Here is a 20,958-nt window from a genome sequence, read left to right as displayed (position 1 = left end):
TGTCTGCCAGAAGAATTCTCTGAGCTGACATCATCACATGACCTAAAAATTCAATGAGACAGAGTAGTGTGCAGTGTCATGTCAGGTAACATGTAATTTTCTTTACATTGTCCATGTGAAATAAACATAGAAGTCAAAATATTTATCTCTCTCAGGGCACTAATTTTAACTGTATATATATGTGTATGTATGTGTTTGAATATGTGTATGTGTATGATATATATGTATATATAGACACTAATTTCAAATACATATAATACTATATATATATATATATATATGTATATATATATATTTGGCACTAGACATATACAGATTCAATCTTCCAACTCGAAGATTTAATGTGTGGAAATAAAAGCTACAATTCTTTACTGTATTTTTTAAAATATGTGCTTAAAATAGCCATTTAAAATTAACACAGACAATATCATTAAGGTTAGAAAATATCGGACAAAATATTTTTGTTCACTATGTAGCTTTTTTTCTTTTATTTTTTTCTAATTGCACTTTATCATGAAACGCAGGCCACTGTAGACCGCTATAACTCCATACTGCTTGGTGCTCTTGTTCTGCTCTTAGCACATCATATTCTTACACTCTATGGAACAGAAAGTCATTCCCTTTACAGTCAAGAATGTCTCCCCAAAAAGACACTTTCTGCAGCAAGAGCATAGGAAGCACTGGGTGGATGCATGCCAGCTCAAGTTGTTGTATGTTACTCTCTGCACTTCCGGGTCGATGACACTGTGGCATCCTTGACACACCACAGCATGGTTCTTCATGTAGCAGGCTTTGCACACAGGCTTGTCACTGACCATCACATATAATTTTCCTGCCAGGATGTAGTTGCAGTCACAGCAGCAGAAGTGTTTCAGATGCCAGTTCTGGTTTTCTGCTTGGGTGTATTCCTTGCTGAATATCAGCTCATCACAGCCAGCACAGCGGGGCTTCTCGCTCTCACAGTAATGTCTGCCACAGTACAGCTTCCCGTTCTTCCAGAAGTAAACCATGTGCACCAGGAATTCACCACACGTGCTGCAGATAAAGCAATCTGGGTGCCAGCATTTATCATAGCCAGCCCTTTCCGCAAAGATGACTAGATCTCCTTCCTTTACGGTTTGTTTGCAGCAGTAACAGGGATATTCGGTCTTCTTAGACTCTGCGGACATGTCCTTGGAACCCACTGTTGCTGTGGTGTTTCTGTCTCCAGTAGGGTGGTGCACCTTGTAATGTTGAGCATTCACATCAGAGAGAAGCTTCATGTCACCCACTCCCAGAGCCTCATTCTCATATTTCTTCACAAACTGCTCCATCTCCTCTACTTCCTCGGGAGACAACTCATGGCACTTAGAAGGGTCCTGGTCATGTGAAGGGAGCTGCTTTGCCAGCTGCTTCTTCCAGTACTGTGCCTCCTCTGAATCGGACACTGGCTCTTTCTCATCAAGTAGCACCTCCATGTACTTCCTGGGAAGTGCCTGCTTCTGGAAGGGGGGAACACTCTCATGAGTAAGAGTGTTGATGGAGACTTTCTTTTCAGCAGCACATGGTTTGGACAATGTCATAGCATATTGGTTTTCAAAAGGAATTCCCTCTGACTTCAGCTTGGCAATCAAGGTGTTGTACTTGGTGTTTTCAAATAGCCTCCCCACTTTTGGTTCCTCCTCAGTGCTCAGGAGTATATCATGCTCTTCTTGCTTACATTTGCAGTTACGGCATATTTTCTTCCAGAAGTGTAGTTCAAATCCTGTACATTTTTCTTTGCATTTTCGACAGGGGGCTCCCAATCCTTGTTCGTGATTTAAGTCCATCTCTTGGAGGGGGGGGGAACAAAAGGGAATCTATTATTATAATTTTTCAAAATTTAAAAAATTCAATAAATCACACCTTTAATTCCACTTAACTCTCTTGTTGATGTTACTTTCAAGTCTTTTATGAGCGTCACATTGTTTAGTGAACTGTGACACCAGGTATGTAAATGGAAGCTACAAGTATATAAAGAGCATATGTTATACTCTCATTGCTTTTATCATGAAAGGAAAAGAAGCAAAGTAAACTTTATAGAAGACTACAAATACTGAAAGTCAGAAAACTCATGAATTCATATCTTTGCCCTTATGTGCTCCCTTATACAGGGAGAACTAAGAAGGCCGAGATTGAAAAGCAAACAAATGTGTCAAAGAGTTTAGGAATTAAAGTTAAAGGATTACTTTATATTATGGAAGTACAATCACAGCAAGGACAAACAGTTTTTGAATACCAGAAAAAGCATTCTATTATAGTACTATTTAAATCTCACAAAACCCTATAAAACATGTAGAAAGCAGGCACTATATCCCTCTCTTTATTTTACAGATGATTTAGTTGAAATCCAAAAAGCTTTCAGAATTTGCTCAGGATCAAAATGTTAATACATTCTGGAATGTACCTGGAAGCCTCCTCCCTGAGAATTAGCTCTCATAGTATTCAACGTTTTTAATGAGGGCTGACAAAGGAGAAAAGCAATCAGCAGTCTTAGCTAGCTATAAATCTAGATTATCTTGTGGCCACCCCCACAAGATAGTTTTATTTGAGGGGTAACCAATAGCTATCTACTTGGACTTAAGACCCACCACATGAATAGAGATTTATGCCGGGTACTGAAAACCAAACAATTATCTATAGCTAAGAGTTTCAGGACAACTGACTACTGCCACTTCCCTAAACCAGTAGACTGCAATCTAAATACATAATCATAACCATACATAAGTGTATCTCTCACTCTTCATCAAAGAACCACCTCTTGGCAGTAGATGGAAACTAATATAGGAATCCACAACTGGAAAAATGCAGAGGACAACTAACTATGGCATATCCAAACCCAATGATACACATTTAGTGGCCCAGGGAACATTGCAAGGGTGGCACTGTAAAAGACAGAGGACAAGATGCTGGCTGCTACATAGTACCTTCAAGTTGTGACAGGGAAATGGAACCCAGGAACTCTCAACAATATTATCACTTACAGGAGACAAGATGGAGAGATCTTTGGACTCCTGTGAACACTAAGATACATGTGCTCACATGTACTAGTAACAAAACCTTTCTCTGTACATCATCTAGATAACAAAGGAACAGAATTAGATTAACACTATTTGTTCAAACAAACATACCTTCATCTTTCCTGAGTGCTCAGACTTAGTGAAGACAGCAAGAATATCACTGACAGAGGAGTTAAGTGAATTAGAGTAGAAAAGGTGACACAACTGTATACTGTGTTCTGTGACTCAAGGGGAGAAATCCTAATTAAAATACAAAACACAAGTCCAGTTTCTGCCTGAGCCCAGAGCTGACCTGGTCCCCACAGCTCTCTGTACCCAAATCCCATGGGGGAGAGAGCTGAACTCTAAGAAGTGTGGACAATCCTGAGAGTTCCAGGGAGACAACCACTTCTGCTCACATTCCTGGCCCAAGAAGAATCTGCTTAGAGGCATCTGGACACAGAAACCCAGGAGCAGTCAGGGACAGGATCCTTCCAGTCTCTGCCTGTGCCCAGAGATGAAAGCCAGACTCCAGGAGCTCTGACACACTTGAGAGCAGAGGTAAGACCACCACTTCTGCTCCGAATGACCTGCCTGGAAAACTCAGGACACAGGAACCCAGGAGCAGTTTGGGACAGAATCCTTCAGGTTTCTGCCTGTGCCCATAGCTGAACTGGCCCCATAGTTGTCTGTACCTAGATACCACTGGAAGAAACCTGGTTTCCAGTAGTGCTGGCACACAGGCTCACAGGAGGGTCTAGTTACCATCAGAGACAACAAGACCAGCTAACACTAAAGACAACCAGATGGCGAGAGGCAACAGAAGGAACTCAAGCAACAGAAACCAAGACTACTTGGCAACATCAGAGCCAAGTTCTCCCAACAAAGCAAATACTGGATATCCCAATACACCAGAAAAACAAGATTTGGATTTAAAATCACATCACATGATAATGATAGAGGACTTCAAGAAGAACTTTAAAGAAATACAGGAGAACAGAGGTAAACAAGTAGAAGCACTTAAAGAGGAAACACAAAAATCCCTTAAAGAGTTACAGGAAAAAAGAACCAAACAGGTGAAGGAATGGAATAAAACCATCCAGGATTTAAAAATGGAAGTAGAAACAATAAAGAAAGCACAAAGGGAGACAACCCTGGAGATAGAAAACCTAGAAAAGAAATCAGGAGTCATGGACACAATCATCACCAACAGAATATAAGAGCTAGAAGAGAAAATCTTAGGGGCAGAACATACCATAGAAAACATTGACACAACCATCAAAGAAAACGTAAAATGTAAAAAATCCTAACCCAAAACATCCTGGAAATCCAGGACACAATGAGAAGTTCAAACCTAAGGATAATAGGTATAAAAGTGAGTGAAGACTCCCACCTTAAAGGGCCATTAGTTATCTTCCTCAAAATTATAGAAGAAAATTTCCATAATCAAAAGTGAGAGATGCCCATAAATGTATAAGAAGCCTACAGAACTCAAAACAGATTGGACCAGAAAACATTTGATCCTATCAAATCATAGTCAAAACACCAAACACACAAAACAAAGAAAGAATATTAAAAGCAGTAAGAGAAAAAGGTCAAGTAACATATAAAGGCAGACCCATGAGAATAACACCAGGTTCTCAACAGAGAGAATGAAAGCCAGAAGATCCAGGGCAGATGTCATACAGACATCTAAGAGAATACAAATGCCAGCTCAGGCTATTATATCCGGCAAAATTGTCAATTAACATAAATGAAGAAACCAAGATAATACATGACAAAACCAAATTTACACAATATGTTTCCACATATCCAGCACTACAAAGGATACTAGGTGGAATATTCCAACACAGGAGGGAAAATACTCCCTAGAAAAAGGAATAAAGTAGTCTTCTTGCAACAAACCCAAAAGAAGAGAGCCACACAAAGATAATTCCACCTCTAACAATAAAAATAACAGAAAACAACTATCACTATTACTTGATATCTCTTAACATCAATGGACTCAATTTTCCAATAAAAAGACACAGATTAACAAACTGTATACATAAAGAGGACCCAGCATTTTGCTGCATGCAGGAAAACAAACCTCACTGACAAAGACTGATTACTATCTCAGAGTAAAAGATCAGAAAACAATTTTCCAAGCAAATGGTCCCAAGAAACAAGCTGGAGTAGCCTTATTATTATCGAATAAAATGACATCATACCAAAAAGTTATCAAAAAAAATAAGGAATGTCACTTCATATTCAAAAGGAAACATCCACCAAGATGAACTCTCAATCCTGAATATCTATGCTCCAAATACAAGGGCACTTACATTCATAAAAGAAACCTTACTAAAACTCAAAGCACACATGGCAACTCATACAATGATAGTGGGGGACTTGAGCAGCCCACTCTCAGCAATGAACAGATCATGGAAAAAGAAACTAAACAGAGACACAGAAGTTATAAAACAAACTGATTTAACAGATATCTATAGAACATTTCATCATAAAACAAAAAAAAATACTTTCTTCTCAGCAGCTCATGGTACCTTTTCCAAAATTGACCATATAATCAGTCACAAAACAGGCCTTAACAGATACAAGAACATTGAGATAATCCCATGCATCCTATCAGATCACCACAGAGTAAGGCTGGTCTTCAATAACAACAAATATGACAGAAAGCCCATGTATACATAGAAGTTAAACAACATTCTACTCAATGATAACTTGGTCAAGGAAGGAATAAAGAAAGAAATTAAAGAATTTTTAGAATTTAATGTAAATGAAGGCACAACATACCGACACTTATGGGAGACAATGCAAGCAATGTTAAGAGGAAAAAAATCATAACTCTGTGTGTCTCCAAAAAGAAACGGGAGAGAGGATCGATTAGTATCTCAACAGCACAACTAAAAGCTCTAGAACGAAAAGAAGCAAATACATCCAAGAGGAGTAGAAGACAAGAAATAATCAAACTCAGGGATGAAATCTGCCATGTAGAAACAAAAAGGACTATAGAAAGAATCAATAAAACCAGCAGCTGGTTCCTTGAGAAGATCAACAAGAGAGATAAAACCTTAGCCAGACTAACCAGAGGGCACAGAGTCAGTATCTAAATTATCAAAATCAGAAATGAAGAAGGAGACATCAAAAAAGAAACTGAGGAAATTAAAAAAAAATCATTAGATCCTACTTCAAATCCTATACTCAAGAAAACTGGAGAATCTGGAGGAAATGGACAATTTCCTAGACAAATGCCAGTTACTAAAGTTAAATCAGGATCAGTTAAACCATCTAAAGAACCCCATTACTCCTAAAGAAATAGAAGCAGTTATTAAAAGTTTCCCAACCAAGAAAAAAAAAGGCCAGGACCAGATGGGTTTAGTGCAGAATTCTATCAGACCTTCATAGAAGACCTCATACCAATACTGGCCAAACTATTCCACAAAATAAAAACAGACAGAGCACTCCCTAATTCCTTCTATGAAGCCACAATTACGCTTATACCTAAACCACACAAAGACACAACAAATAAAAAGAACTTCAGACCAATTTACATTCTGAATATCAATGCAAAAATACTCAATAAAATTCTTGCAAACTGAATCCAAGAACACATCAAAACGATCATCCGTCATGATCAAGTAGGCTTCATCCCAAGGATACAGGGATGGTTCAATATATGGAAAACCATCAAATTAATCCACTATATAAACAAACTCAAAGAACAAAAAACAACATGATCTTTTTATTAAATTCTGAGAAAGCATTTGACAAAATTCAGCATCCCTTCATGACAAAAGTCCCGGAAAGATGAGGAATTCAAGGCCCATACCTAAACATAGTAAAAGCAATATACAGCAAACCAGTTGCTAACAAACTAAATAGAGAGAAACTTGAAGCAATCCCACTAAAATCAGGGAGTAGATAAGGCTGCCCACTCTCTCCTTACTTATTCAGTATATTACTTGAAGTCCTAACCATAGCAATCAGACAACAAAAGGAGGTCAAAGGGATACAAATAGAAAAGGAAGAAGTCAACATATCACTATTTGCAGATGATATGGTTGTATACTTAAGTGACCACAAAAGTTCCATCAGAGAACTACTAAGCCTGATAAACAACTCCAGCAAAGTGGATGGCTATAAAATTAACTCAAACAAATCAGTAGCCTTCCTCTAATCAAAGGATAAACTGTCTGAGAAAGAAATTAGGGAAATGACACCCTTTGTAATAATCCCATGTAATATAAAATACCTCGGTTTGACTCTAACCAAACAAATGAAAAATCTGTATGATAAGAACTTCAAGTCTCTGAAGAAAGAAATTGAAGATCTCAGAAGATGGAAAGACCTTCCATGCTCATGGATTAGCAGGATTAATATAGTAAAAATGGCCATTTCGCCAAAAGGAATCTATAAATTCAATGCAATGCCCATCAAAATTGCAACTCAATTCTTCAATGAGATAGAAAGAGCAATTTGCAAATACATTTGGAATAACAAAAAAGCCAGGATAGCTAAAACTACACTCCACAACACAAGAACTTCTGGGGGACTCACCATCCCTGACCTCAAGCAGTATTAAAGAGCAATAGTTATAAAAATTCTATGGTATTGGTTACAGAGATAGGGAAGCCGATAAGGGGAATAGAATTGAAGACCCAGAAATGAACCCACACACCTGTGGTCACTTGGTCTTTGACAAAGGAGCTAAAACCATCAAATGGAAAAAAGATAGCATTTTCAACAAATGGTGCTGGTTCAACTGGAGATCAGCATGTAGAAGAATGTAAACCGATCCATTTTTATTACCCTGTATAAAACTTAAGTCCAGCTAGAAGCTGGAAAGAACCCAGATGTCCTTCAACAGAGGAATGGATATAGAAATTGCGGTATATACACACAATGGAGTAATACTCAGCTATCAAAAACAATGACTTTATGAAATTCATAGACATATGGAAAGAACTAGAAAACATCATCTTGAATGAGGTAACCCAATCACAGAAAAACACACTTGGTATGCACTCAGTCATAAATGGATATTAGCCCCAAAACTCAAATTACTCAATATAAAATCCACATGCCACATTAAGCTCAAGAAGAAGGATGACCAAATTGCGGATGCTTCCACCCCTTCTTAAAAGGTGGAACAAAAATATCCATAGGAGGGGATATGGAGGCAAAGTTTAGATCAGAGTGAAGGAATGGCCATTCAGAGCCTGCCCCACATGTGGTCCATATATATGCAGCCACCAAAACTAGATAGGAATGATGAAGCTAAGAAGTGCATGCTGAAAGGGACCAGATATAGATCTCTCCTGAGAGACACAGAGCATGTCAAATCCAGAGGTCAATGCTAGTAGCAAACCACTGAACTGAGAACAGGATCCCCTCTGGAGGAATTAGAAGAAGGAGTGAAAGAGCTGAAGGGGCTTGCAGCCCCATAAGAATAACAACTTCAACCAACCAGAGCTTTCAGGGACTAAACCACTAGCAAAAGACTATACATGGACTGACCCAGGCTCCAACTGCATATGTAGCAGAGAATAGTCTTTTAGAGGAACCAGTGGAAAGGAAAGTTTTTGGTTCTGCCAAGGTTGGACCCCCAGTGCAGGGAAATGTTGGGGGGTTCGGTAAGGGAGGTGAATGGGGGAACACCTGTATGGAGGAGGGGTAAGGGATGGGACTTATGGACAGGAAACCGGGAAAGGGAGTAACATTTGAAATGTAAATAAAGAAATATATCCAATAAAAAAATTAAAAAAAAAGAATAAGAAGGGGAAGGGGAGGGGATAGGGAGCTTATGGTGAGGAAAAAGGGAAGGGAATAGCAGTTGAAATGTAAATAAAAAAATCCAAGAAAAAAAGAAAGAAAATGTCCAAATCTCAACAACCATCTCTAGGATATTCCCCTTCTCAGGGCTATGGGAGTGCATTTAGTATCTGCACAAGCCATGCCATGACACTCGAAATCCTCAAAACAGACTGTCAGAAGTTTGCCTCTGATCTATGACCTCTGGGGTCTTCTCCAAATACTCAGGTATTCTTAGCAACTTTCCCTCTGATCAAGGATCTCTAAGATTTTCTTTATCTGCACAAGGAACTCTAGGATCTTGGTCATTTTCCTAAGGGGCTTTGGGAAATTCCCAATCTGCCTAAGGGTCTCAAAAACCGTCGATATCTAGGGGATTAGAAGGATGACTCGGGGGGTTAAGAGTACTGACTGCTCTCCAGAGTACCTTAGTACAATTTACAACAACCACAGAGTAGTTCATAATTACCTGTAATGGGAATTGATGCCCTCTTCTTGTGGGTCTGAAAGTACTACTATACATAAAATAAGTAAATGAATAGTTAAAAACTGTTCACATCTAAACATGGGGCTGGAGAAACTGCATCATTTGACTGCATCATTTGGTCAACAGACTTTGAAATATTTAAGTTATTCCCAGGCAGCTATGAGATGTTATGCACCTGCCCAACATGCTGTGAAATGTTCACTGTCTTTCCAAAGAACTTCTGGACTTTTCCTACCTATCCAGAAATCTCAAGACTCCTTCGGGTCTTCACCAGCAGACACAGGATATTCCACATCTGCACTAGATGCTCAGTATCATGCTCTATCCACTTCTGTGGAGCTTGTACCTTCATAATCTTCTCAAAAGTCCAAGGTACTTTCCAGGGTTGCAGAAGGAACTTTGCTCATGCATGCTTCTTTGTTCTCCAACCAAAGAGTCCCAGGGCCTTCAGCATATTCCACAGGGATTTTGGGACAACAGAAACACAGCCAGCACATGATGGGGAATCTGCCATATGTAAGGGATGATGTGGAATTTTTTTAACTTGCTTCAGAAATGATAAGAGCTGTGCCAACATCACCTCCAGGATCTGGTAGACATTCATTTTTACCCAAGGACATACAGCAACTTTCCCATCTGGCCAAGGGTATCTGGCACCTATGCACTCAGCTCAGGGATTTCTGATTTTTTTTATTTAAGCCCAGGCATCATGTATACATTGCAAAGTTCTGAAGATACTCTTGATTCTCTGAGAGTGTCCTCCTCAGGAGAAGGTTTTCAAACATCTTCTTATTCTTTTCAACGAGCTGTGGGTCCTTGCCTATCTACACAAGGGAACATATGTGTCTGTTCACATCTTTTCAAAATTTTCTAGGATGTTCTCAATCTGCCCAAGGGATTTTTACTCTTACCCTACATGCACAAGTTATAGAAACACAGTCCATTTCTACACAGTGCACAGTAGCACATAAACAATCTACCACAATGTTTCAAGCATATACCCACCATACTCAAAAATGACAGGAAATTTGAAATCTGTCCAAGGGTCTCTAATAAGTACTATAACTGCCCAAGACCCTCTAGACGATTTGCCATCTCCCCATGGTGTTCCAGTACATTCTGTATCTGAACCAGGTGCATGAAAATTGTCATCAGCTATATCAGACCATGTGGTATCTGATCATGCCCCTCTGGAAAGTTCAATATTTCCCTAAGTTAGTCCTTTACTACCTTGCCAAAGACTTTTATCCTTCCCTTTAAACAGAAGGTTTTTTGATCTATCTACATCTACACAAGGTACACAAGAACCTTCTGCTTCTTGCCAGAGACCATGTGAATCTTTGAAATCTGCCCAAATGGTCCATCCATCTGATTCATCTGCTTCATACACTTCAGGATCTATGCCTTCTTTCAAAATTCACATGGTTATGTCTTTATCTGAACTGTAGGATCTCTATGATGTTCCCTAGGGTCTTTTGCATTTTCCTTATCTGATCAAGTGAGTTCTTGGATCTTTCTTATCTATCCATGAATCTGGAGGACATTGCCTGTCTTCACTGGTCAATCTGAAGTTTTCTCCTGTACATATAGCTACCAAGGAATATTTAATAATTCACCAGCAGATTTAGATACTTTACCATCTACTCCAGTGAATTTAGGATGTTCTTCATTTGTCCAAATGAATTTAGGAGTGTCTCAACCTGTCTCATTGTCTCTGAGATATCCTCTTTCTGCTCATGGTGTTATAGGAACATTGAAATTTACCCAAAGTGTTGTGAAAATTTCCCTAGATATACTGGGAGTACAGAACCTTTCCCAAATTCCTAAGATGATCTAGAACTCACATCCCCTTGCCTGGTATCTCAGAGACTTTCTCATTTTTTCCAGAGCAAACGAAAATTGAAAGCATTACTATCTGCCTATGGGGATTTCAAATCTGTTTTCTATACCTCAGAGTTTGTACCAAATATGCTCTCTGCCTCAGTGCATCCAGGACTTTTTAGTTTTGCCCTCAAGGATGCTGGAGGCCTTTCCCTATCCCCCCAAAGCAATTTGGAACTTTCCACATCTTCACAGAATTCTCTAGAATATTTAGCCATACCCCAAATATTCCTGAAATACTCTCCATCTTTCCAACATTCTCTGGGACCTACCTTATCTACACCAAGTACTCTGGAATATTCTCTGCCACATAAAATGGGTCAGAAAATATCTCAGTCTTCACAAGTGATTCTAGCACAGTTCACCACCTGTAGAATGGTATGAATGAAAACCTTCCACTACTTAAGGAGCTATAAGATTGTAGCCATCAATACAAGAGTCTCTAGGACCTTCACCATTCCTTAAAGGAACTCTAAAAACTTCCGTAATTCTCATGAAGTGCTAGGCCCTTTTGATGATCAAGGGTTCATAATAATGTTCCTATCTGTTCCAGAAGTTGGTTCTCTCTGTCTCTACACAGGTATATTTCAAACTTTGCCATCTTCCGAAGTTACTCTACAAACATCATCTTCTGCCTAGAGATCTTTTAAAAAATTAGTCAGCAATGCGAGGTACTCTAGAAATTCACCCTCATTCTCTTGGGTATCTGGAACATTTTCTATGAACCCCAAAGATATCAGAAAATTAGTTTTCTCCTCAAGAGTTTTTAATTTCTTCAGAATATCCATCAGGGACATTAGCAACTTTGCCATCTCTCCCAGGAATACTGGGTATTTCAATATCTGCCAATGGTGCTGTGTGTCCTTGTTATTCTGACCCAAAGATTGAAGGATTATTGACATTTCTCAGAAAACTCTCCATTCTGCTTCATCTTTTCAAATTAATTGGGACCTATTTAATCTGTTCCAGGGCTTAGATTCTTTATTATCATGACTGTTTTGTCCAAAGTTGTCTATATCTAACCAAGTGTTTCTAGGAACTTCACCACATCAGAAAGGTCACCATCTACCCAAGGGATTGTGGTTCTTCAGCACTATCACAAGATGGTCTCCAGACACTCCCCTGTCATCCCAGGTCTTGTTTGGAAACAGGGGTTTTAGGACATTCACCATATGATCTAGAAGATCTTGGACTTTCTGCATCAGCCCAGAGGACATTAGAAACAATGCTATAGACTCAAAACAGTCTATAAATAATGTCTGTCTCTCAAGAAGTTATAGAATTTTCATCATTCTCCATGAGAAAGTCGTGGATTTCTACTTCCTTCACCAGTTAGTTTAGAGAGAGCAGAAACTCAACCATCTGCTCAAGCATTTGTAAGACTTCAGAATCTATGTCAGGGACTCTATAAACTTTGATATGTGATCTAGGTTCTCCAATAGTTTTGAAACCCAAGGAAGTTATGCTGCACCTTTCAGTACCTGACCAAGGGATTCTGGGAACACCACCATCTCTCCAGGAAACAGGAACATTCTTTTTTTTAAATTATTATTAACTTGAGTATTTCTTATTTACATTTCGAATTATTCCCTTTCCCGGTTTCTGGGCAAACATCCCCTAACCCCTCCCCCTCCCCCTCTATATGGGTGTTCGCCTCCCCATCCTCCCCCCATTACTGCCCTTTCCCCAACAATTACGTTCACTCGGGGTTCAGTCTTGGCAGGACCAAGGGCTTCCCCTTCCACTGGTGCTCTTACTAGGCTATTCATTGCTACCTATGAGGTCAGAGTCCAGGGTCAGTCCATGTATAGTCTTTGGGTAGTGGCTTAGTCCCTGGAAGCTAACAGGAACATTCTTAACCAACCCAAGGGCTACTAAAATCTATGCCATCTACCCAAGAGACTGTGGGAGATTCCTTTTCAACACAGTTTCTGGGAAACTTCATTTATTCACTTGGTAACCTTTTCCCTCTCCCTTCTCATGAAAAGTGTTCAAGACACTCACCTTATTGTAAGAAAAGCACAAGTCTTTCCAAATCTACCAAAGGATGTTAACACATACCCCATTTCCTGAAGAGGATATCAGATATTATTTTTCATGATTTCATGGTTTAAAACCTATACCTTCTGCCAAAAGTAGGCTCACATCTTCCATGTATGCCACAAAAGGGCTCAAATTTACTTCTATTCCTCCAAGGAGTGTCTAACCTCACAAATTATCAAAATTGGGCTTCTGAACTAGTATTATCCTTAATATCTCAGATCTTCTCTCTCTACATGATGTTGTAACAGACATTATAAATAAAAGAAAACACAACCAAGATATGCTTTTTCAGATCAAGCAGGCCTCAATACTCTGCCATCAGAAGATGAGGTCCAAAACTTCGCTATTTTTCCAAAATGGGGGGGGGGGTTTCTAATTCATACAAAATGGCTGCATGGTTTAAAGTATAGGCCAAGACGAGGCTCACTACTTCTGCTTCTGCCAAAGGAGGTTACAGGTCCTCAGTATCTCATAAGTAGGTACTCAGATTTCTCCAATCTCTCCAAGACATCAATAGATGGTCCAAATCTACTAAATCCAAATTAGAAAAGACTCCTTTTTGACCAAGATTCCAATTCATGATAAGTGAAAACCAAACCATCCACTTTGCCAAAAGAAGACACAGAGATTCTTCATCTTTCAGAAAAGGATAAGAAACCAAAAGCTATTCCATAAGAGGACATAGCATCTTCCGTTTCTACAAAAGAAGGTACTGGAATGACATTCTCTCTTGAAGAGAGCCTCAGGAATTCCACCTCTACTCATGGGAATCCCAGACATACTCCTTCTATAGGAGTAGACTGAGGAATAGCCCTGAGATCAAGGAGACATCAAAACTTCTCCTGAAGAACAAGAAAGGCTTTGAGTCATCTCCAGATGGAGATAATCCCATGGGTGTGCCCAACTATCATTAGACCAAGGGGATGTCAGCCACCTCTTTTCTGTTGAGGAGCTCTCAAAAATGCCCTTTCTGTCCAAGAGGAAGAGAAACCTGCCATTAGTGCCACAGGGGGCCAGGGCTTTGCTTCCTGTCCCATGGGGACACACTCATATCAGTACCCATTTCAAGAAAAAGTACCTCATTTTTCCCTGTTACCCAAGAAAGATCAGACATATCCTATCCCAACTAGGGAACCTGAAATATTTCCTGTCTGATCAAGGAAAATGCACAACCTTCCAATATGATAATGGGTCCCTCATTGTAACCCTTCTGTCACACTCAATTCCAAGCAGTCTCCAAAGGACCCTACTTTGCACGTGGTGCTTTTGTCCTATCTTCTCCCATAAAGGAGTTATCAGACCTTCTCCATGTGAACAATGCGGCCTCAGACTCTCCCAGTCTCACCCAAACGGCATTAGATATCGCCTCTTGTTGCAGGCAGCATCAGAATGTTTCAGGATGAAAGAGATGTACTTTTAATACCCCATTTAACAAACTGGACCTCAGAGGTGCTCCTTCTGAAAAAAGAGAACATAGAAATTTTTCCTCTAATAAAGCCTCCGATTTACCCCTTTTGCCCAAGGGGACAAAAGAGCTTTCCATATTGCCAAATGGAACTCCTAAGTAGCATCCATCAGTAGAGGAGCCGGGGCCCTATTCTCTCCTACCATGGCTCTCTTACCAGTTCTTTTTATCCACAAGCCACCCTCATATTTTCCCATCTTGTGCACCATACGAAGAACAGTAATTTAGAACATTTTCTTCTCATCAACTATCATTCAAAAATATGACTTTTACTCCTAGCTACTTTGGCATATTGAGGCATCAGATTGGACTCTCTGACTAAAAGCAGGGCAGGGGTTCCATTTCCCATTAAGAGTAGCTCAGGCCCGCAGCAGCTCTCTGCTCCCAGACCCGGTGAGAGAGAGACCCAACCGCCTGGTCAGGTGGGCACTCCTGAGGCTGCAGAGCAGAAGAGACCACCAACACTGCTCACCCCTGCCCACATCCCTGGCCCAAGAGGAAACTGTATAAGGCCTCTGGGCTCCCGTGGGGGAGGGCCCAGGAGCGGCAGGACTTCTGCGCCTGAGACACCGCCGGAACCTGAAAGAAACAGACCGGATAAACAGTTCTCTGCACCCAAATCCCGTGGGAGGGAGAGCTAAACCTTCAGAGAGGCAGACAAGCCTGGGAAACCAGAAGAGACTGCTCCCTGCACACACATCTCGGACGCCAGAGGAAAAAGCCAAAAACCATCTGGAACCCTGGTGCACTGAAGCTCCCGGAAGGGGCGGCACAGGTCTCCCTGGTTGCTGCCGCTGCAGAGAGCCCCTGGGCAGCACCCCACGAGCGAACCTGAGCCTCGGGACCACAGGTAAGACCAAATTTTCTGCTGCAAGAAAGCTGCCTGGTGAGCTTGGGACACGGAAGCAGAATTTCTCTAGGAGGCACGGTCTGTGTTTACCGGAAGTCCCACACCCGCGGATCCCGGCCCGCAGCAGCTCTCTGCTCCCAGACCCGGTGAGAGAGAGACCCAACCGCCTGGTCAGGTGGGCACTCCTGAGGCTGCAGAGCAGAAGAGACCACCAACACTGCTCACCCCTGCCCACATCCCTGGCCCAAGAGGAAACTGTATAAGGCCTCTGGGCTCCCGTGGGGGAGGGCCCAGGAGCGGCAGGACTTCTGCGCCTGAGACACCGCCGGAACCTGAAAGAAACAGACCGGATAAACAGTTCTCTGCACCCAAATCCCGTGGGAGGGAGAGCTAAACCTTCAGAGAGGCAGACAAGCCTGGGAAACCAGAAGAGACTGCTCCCTGCACACACATCTCGGACGCCAGAGGAAAAAGCCAAAGACCATCTGGAACCCTGGTGCACTGAAGCTCCCGGAAGGGGCGGCACAGGTCTCCCTGGTTGCTGCCGCTGCAGAGAGCCCCTGGGCAGCACCCCACGAGCGAACCTGAGCCTCGGGACCACAGGTAAGACCAAATTTTCTGCTGCAAGAAAGCTGCCTGGTGAGCTTGGGACACGGAAGCAGAATTTCTCTAGGAGGCACGGTCTGTGTTTACCGGAAGTCCCACACCCGCGGATCCCGGCCCGCAGCAGCTCTCTGCTCCCAGACCCGGTGAGAGAGAGACCCAACCGCCTGGTCAGGTGGGCACTCCTGAGGCTGCAGAGCGGAAGAGACCACCAACCCTGCTCACCCCTGCCCACATCCCTGGCCCAAGAGGAAACTGTATAAGGCCTCTGGGCTCCCGTGGGGGAGGGCCCAGGAGCGGCAGGACTTCTGCGCCTGAGACACCGCCGGAACCTGAAAGAAACAGACCGGATAAACAGTTCTCTGCACCCAAATCCCGTGGGAGGGAGAGCTAAACCTTCAGAGAGGCAGACAAGCCTGGGAAACCAGAAGAGACTGCTCCCTGCACACACATCTCGGACGCCAGAGGAAAAAGCCAAAGACCATCTGGAACCCTGGTGCACTGAAGCTCCCGGAAGGGGCGGCACAGGTCTTCCTGGTTGCTGCCGCTGCAGAGAGCCCCTGGGCAGCACCCCACGAGCGAACCTGAGCCTCGGGACCACAGGTAAGACCAAATTTTCTGCTGCAAGAAAGCTGCCTGGTGAACTCAAGACACAGGCCCACAGGAACAGCTGAAGACCTGTAGAGAGGAAAAACTACACGCCGGAAAGCAGAACACACTGTCCCCATAACTGACTGAAAGAGAGGAAAACAGGTCTACAGCACTCCTGACACACAGGCTTATAGGTCAGTCTAGCCACTGTCAGAAATAGCAGAACAAAGTAACACTAGAGATAATCTGATGGCGAGAGGCAAGCGCAGGAACCCAAGCAACAGAAACCAAGACTGCATGCCATCATCGGAGCCCAATTCTCCCGCCAAAACAAACATGGAATATCCAAACACACCAGAAAAGCAAGATCTAGTTTCAAAATCATATTTGATCATGATGCTGGAGGACTTCAAGAAAGACATGAACACACTTAGGGAAACACAGGAAATCATTAATAAACAAGTAGAGGCCTACAGAGAGGAATGGCAAAAATCCCTGAAAGAATTCCAGGAAAACACAATCAAACAGATGAAGGAATTAAAAACGGAAATAGAAGCAATCAAGAAAGAACACATGGAAACAACCCTGGATATAGAAAACCAAAAGAAGAGACAAGGAGCTGTAGATACAAGCTTCACCAACAGAATACAAGAGATGGAAGAGAGAATCTCAGGAGCAGAAGATTCCATAGAAATCATTGACTCAACTGTCAAAGATAATGTAAAGCGGAAAAAGCTACTGGTCCAAAACATACAGGAAATCCAGGACTCAATGAGAAGATCAAACCTAAGGATAATAGGTATAGAAGAGAGTGAAGACTCCCAGCTCAAAGGACCAGTAAATATCTTTAACAAAATCATAGAAGAAAACTTCCCTAACCTAAAAAAAGAGATACCCATAGGCATACAAGAAGCCTACAGAACTCCAAATAGATTGGACCAGAAAAGAAACACCTCCCGTCACATAATTGTCAAAACACCAAACGCACAAAATAAAGAAAGAATATTAAAAGCAGTAAGGGAAAAAGGTCAAGTAACATATAAAGGGAGACCTATCAGAATCACACCAGACTTCTCGCCAGAAACTATGAAGGCCAGAAGATCCTGGACTAATGTCATACAGACCCTAAGAGAACACAAATGCCAGCCCAGGTTACTGTATCCAGCAAAACTCTCAATTATCATTGATGGAGAAACCAAGATATTCCATGACAAAACCAAATTTACACAATATCTTTCTACAAATCCAGCACTACAAAGGATAATAAATGGTAAAGCCCAACATAAGGAGGCAAGCTATACCCTAGAAGAAGCAAGAAACTAATCGTCTTGGCAACAAAACAAAGAGAATGAAAGCACACAAACATAACCTCACATCCAAATATGAATATAAAGGGAAACAATAATCACTATTCCTTAATATCTCTCAATATCAATGGCCTCAACTCCCCAATAAAAAGACATAGATTAACAAACTGGATACGCAACGAGGACCCTGCATTCTGCTGCCTACAGGAAACACACCTCAGAGACAAAGACAGACACTACCTCAGAGTGAAAGGCTGGAAAACAACTTTCCAAGCAAATGGTCAGAAGAAGCAAGCTGGAGTAGCCATTCTAATATCAAATAAAATCAATTTCCAACTAAAAGTCATCAAAAAAGATAAGGAAGGACACTTCATATTCATCAAAGGAAAAATCCACCAAGATGAACTCTCAATCCTAAATATCTATGCCCCAAATACAAGGGCACCTACATACGTAAAAGAAACCTTACTAAAGCTCAAAACACACATTGCACCTCACACAATAATAGTGGGAGATTTCAACACCCCACTCTCATCAATGGACAGATCATGGAAACAGAAATTAAACAGTGATGTCGACAGACTAAGAGAAGTCATGAGCCAAATGGACTTAACGGATATTTATAGAACATTCTATCCTAAAGCAAAAGGATATACCTTCTTCTCAGCTCCTCATGGTACTTTCTCCAAAATTGACCATATAATTGGTCAAAAAACGGGCCTCAACAGGTACAGAAAGATAGAAATAATCCCATGCGTGCTATCGGACCACCACGGCCTAAAACTGGTCTTCAATAACAATAAGGGAAGAATGCCCACATATACGTGGAAATTGAACAATGCTCTACTCAATGATAACCTGGTCAAGGAAGAAATAAAGAAAGAAATTAAAAACTTTTTAGAATTTAATGAAAATGAAGATACAACATACTCAAACTTATGGGACACAATGAAAGCTGTGCTAAGAGGAAAACTCATAGCGCTGAGTGCCTGCAGAAAGAAACAGGAAAGAGCATATGTCAGCAGCTTGACAGCACACCTAAAAGCTCTAGAACAAAAAGAAGCAAATACACCCAGGAGGAGTAGAAGGCAGGAAATAATCAAACTCAGAGCTGAAATCAACCAAGTAGAAACAAAAAGGACCATAGAAAGAATCAACAGGACCAAAAGTTGGTTCTTTGAGAAAATCAACAAGATAGATAAACCCTTAGCCAGACTAACGAGAGGACACAGAGAGTGCGTCCAAATTAACAAAATCAGAAATGAAAAGGGAGACATAACTACAGATTCGGAGGAAATTCAAAAAATCATCAGATCTTACTATAAAAACCTATATTCAACAAAATTTGAAAATCTTCAGGAAATGGACAATTTCCTAGACAGATACCAGGTATCGAAGTTAAATCAGGAACAGATAAACCAGTTAAACAACCCCATAACTCCTAAGGAAATAGAAGCAGTCATTAAAGGTCTCCCAACCAAAAAGAGCCCAGGTCCAGACGGGTTTAGTGCAGAATTCTATCAAACATTCATAGAAGACCTCATACCAATATTATCCAAACTATTCCACAAAATTGAAACAGATGGAGCCCTACCGAATTCCTTCTACGAATCTACAATTACTCTTATACCTAAACCACACAAAGACACAACAAAGAAAGAGAACTTCAGACCAATTTCCCTTATGAATATCGACGCAAAAATACTCAATAAAATTCTGGCAAACCGAATTCAAGAGCACATCAAAACAATCATCCACCATGATCAAGTAGGCTTCATCCCAGGCATGCAGGGATGGTTTAATATACGGAAAACCATCAACGTGATCCATTATATAAACAAACTGAAAGAACAGAACCACATGAACATTTCATTAGATGCTGAGAAAGCATTTGACAAAATTCAACACCCCTTCATGATAAAAGTCCTGGAAAGAATAGGAATTCAAGGCCCATACCTAAACACAGTAAAAGCCATATACAGCAAACCAGTTGCTAACATTAAACTAAATGGAGAGAAACTTGAAGCAATCCCACTAAAATCAGGGACTAGACAAGGCTGCCCACTCTCTCCCTACTTATTCAATATAGTTCTTGAAGTTCTAGCCAGAGCAATCAGACAACAAAAGGAGATCAAAGGGATACAGATCGGAAAAGAAGAGGTCAAAATATCACTATTTGCAGATGATATGATAGTATATTTAAGTGATCCCAAAAGTTCCACCAGAGAACTACTAAAGCTGATAAACAACTTCAGCAAAGTGGCTGGGTATAAAATTAACTCAAATAAATCAGTTGCCTTCCTCTATACAAAAGAGAAACAAGCCGAGAAAGAAATTAGGGAAACGACACCCTTCATAATAGACCCAAATAATATAAAGTACCTCGGTGTGACTTTAACCAAGCAAGTAAAAGATCTGTACAATAAGAACTTCAAGACACTGAAGAAAGAAATTGAAGAAGACCTCAGAAGATGGAAAGATCTCCCATGCTCATGGATTGGCAGGATTAATATAGTAAAAATGGCCATTTTACCAAAAGCAATCTACAGATTCAATGCAATCCCCATCAAAATACCAATCCAATTCTTCAAAGAGTTAGACAGAACAATTTGCAAATTCATCTGGAATAACAAAAAACCCAGGATAGCTAAAGCTATCCTCAACAATAAAAGGACTTCAGGGGGAATCACTATCCCTGAACTCAAGCAGTATTACAGAGCAATAGTGATAAAAACTGCATGGTATTGGTACAGAGACAGACAGATAGACCAATGGAATAGAATTGAAGACCCAGAAATGAACCCACACACCTATGGTCACTTGATTTTTGACAAAGGAGCCAAAACCATCCAATGGAAAAAAGATAGCATTTTCAGCAAATGGTGCTGGTTCAACTGGAGGGC

At 41.0% G+C, this 20,958-nt stretch overlaps 1 protein-coding gene across 1 annotated transcript in view; it reads right to left on the bottom strand.

The window, feature by feature from the left end:
* Positions 1-458: 458 nt before the first annotated feature.
* Tesl2 (testin LIM domain protein like 2) overlaps positions 459-20,958 on the bottom strand; it is a 32,462-nt gene continuing 11,962 nt past the window's right edge. The window contains exon 2 of the mRNA XM_056985150.2: positions 459-1,810. Coding sequence (XP_056841130.1) covers positions 576-1,808 — 1,233 coding nt within the window. The 5' untranslated portion in view covers positions 1,809-1,810 and the 3' untranslated portion in view covers positions 459-575. The remainder of the gene's footprint in view (positions 1,811-20,958) is intronic.

This window comes from Rattus norvegicus, chromosome X (assembly GCF_036323735.1).
Source record: "Rattus norvegicus strain BN/NHsdMcwi chromosome X, GRCr8, whole genome shotgun sequence".
Lineage (NCBI taxonomy): Eukaryota > Metazoa > Chordata > Mammalia > Rodentia > Muridae > Rattus > Rattus norvegicus.
Note: the sequence above shows the minus strand (reverse complement) of the source record. Positions and strands in the feature narration are given on the sequence as shown.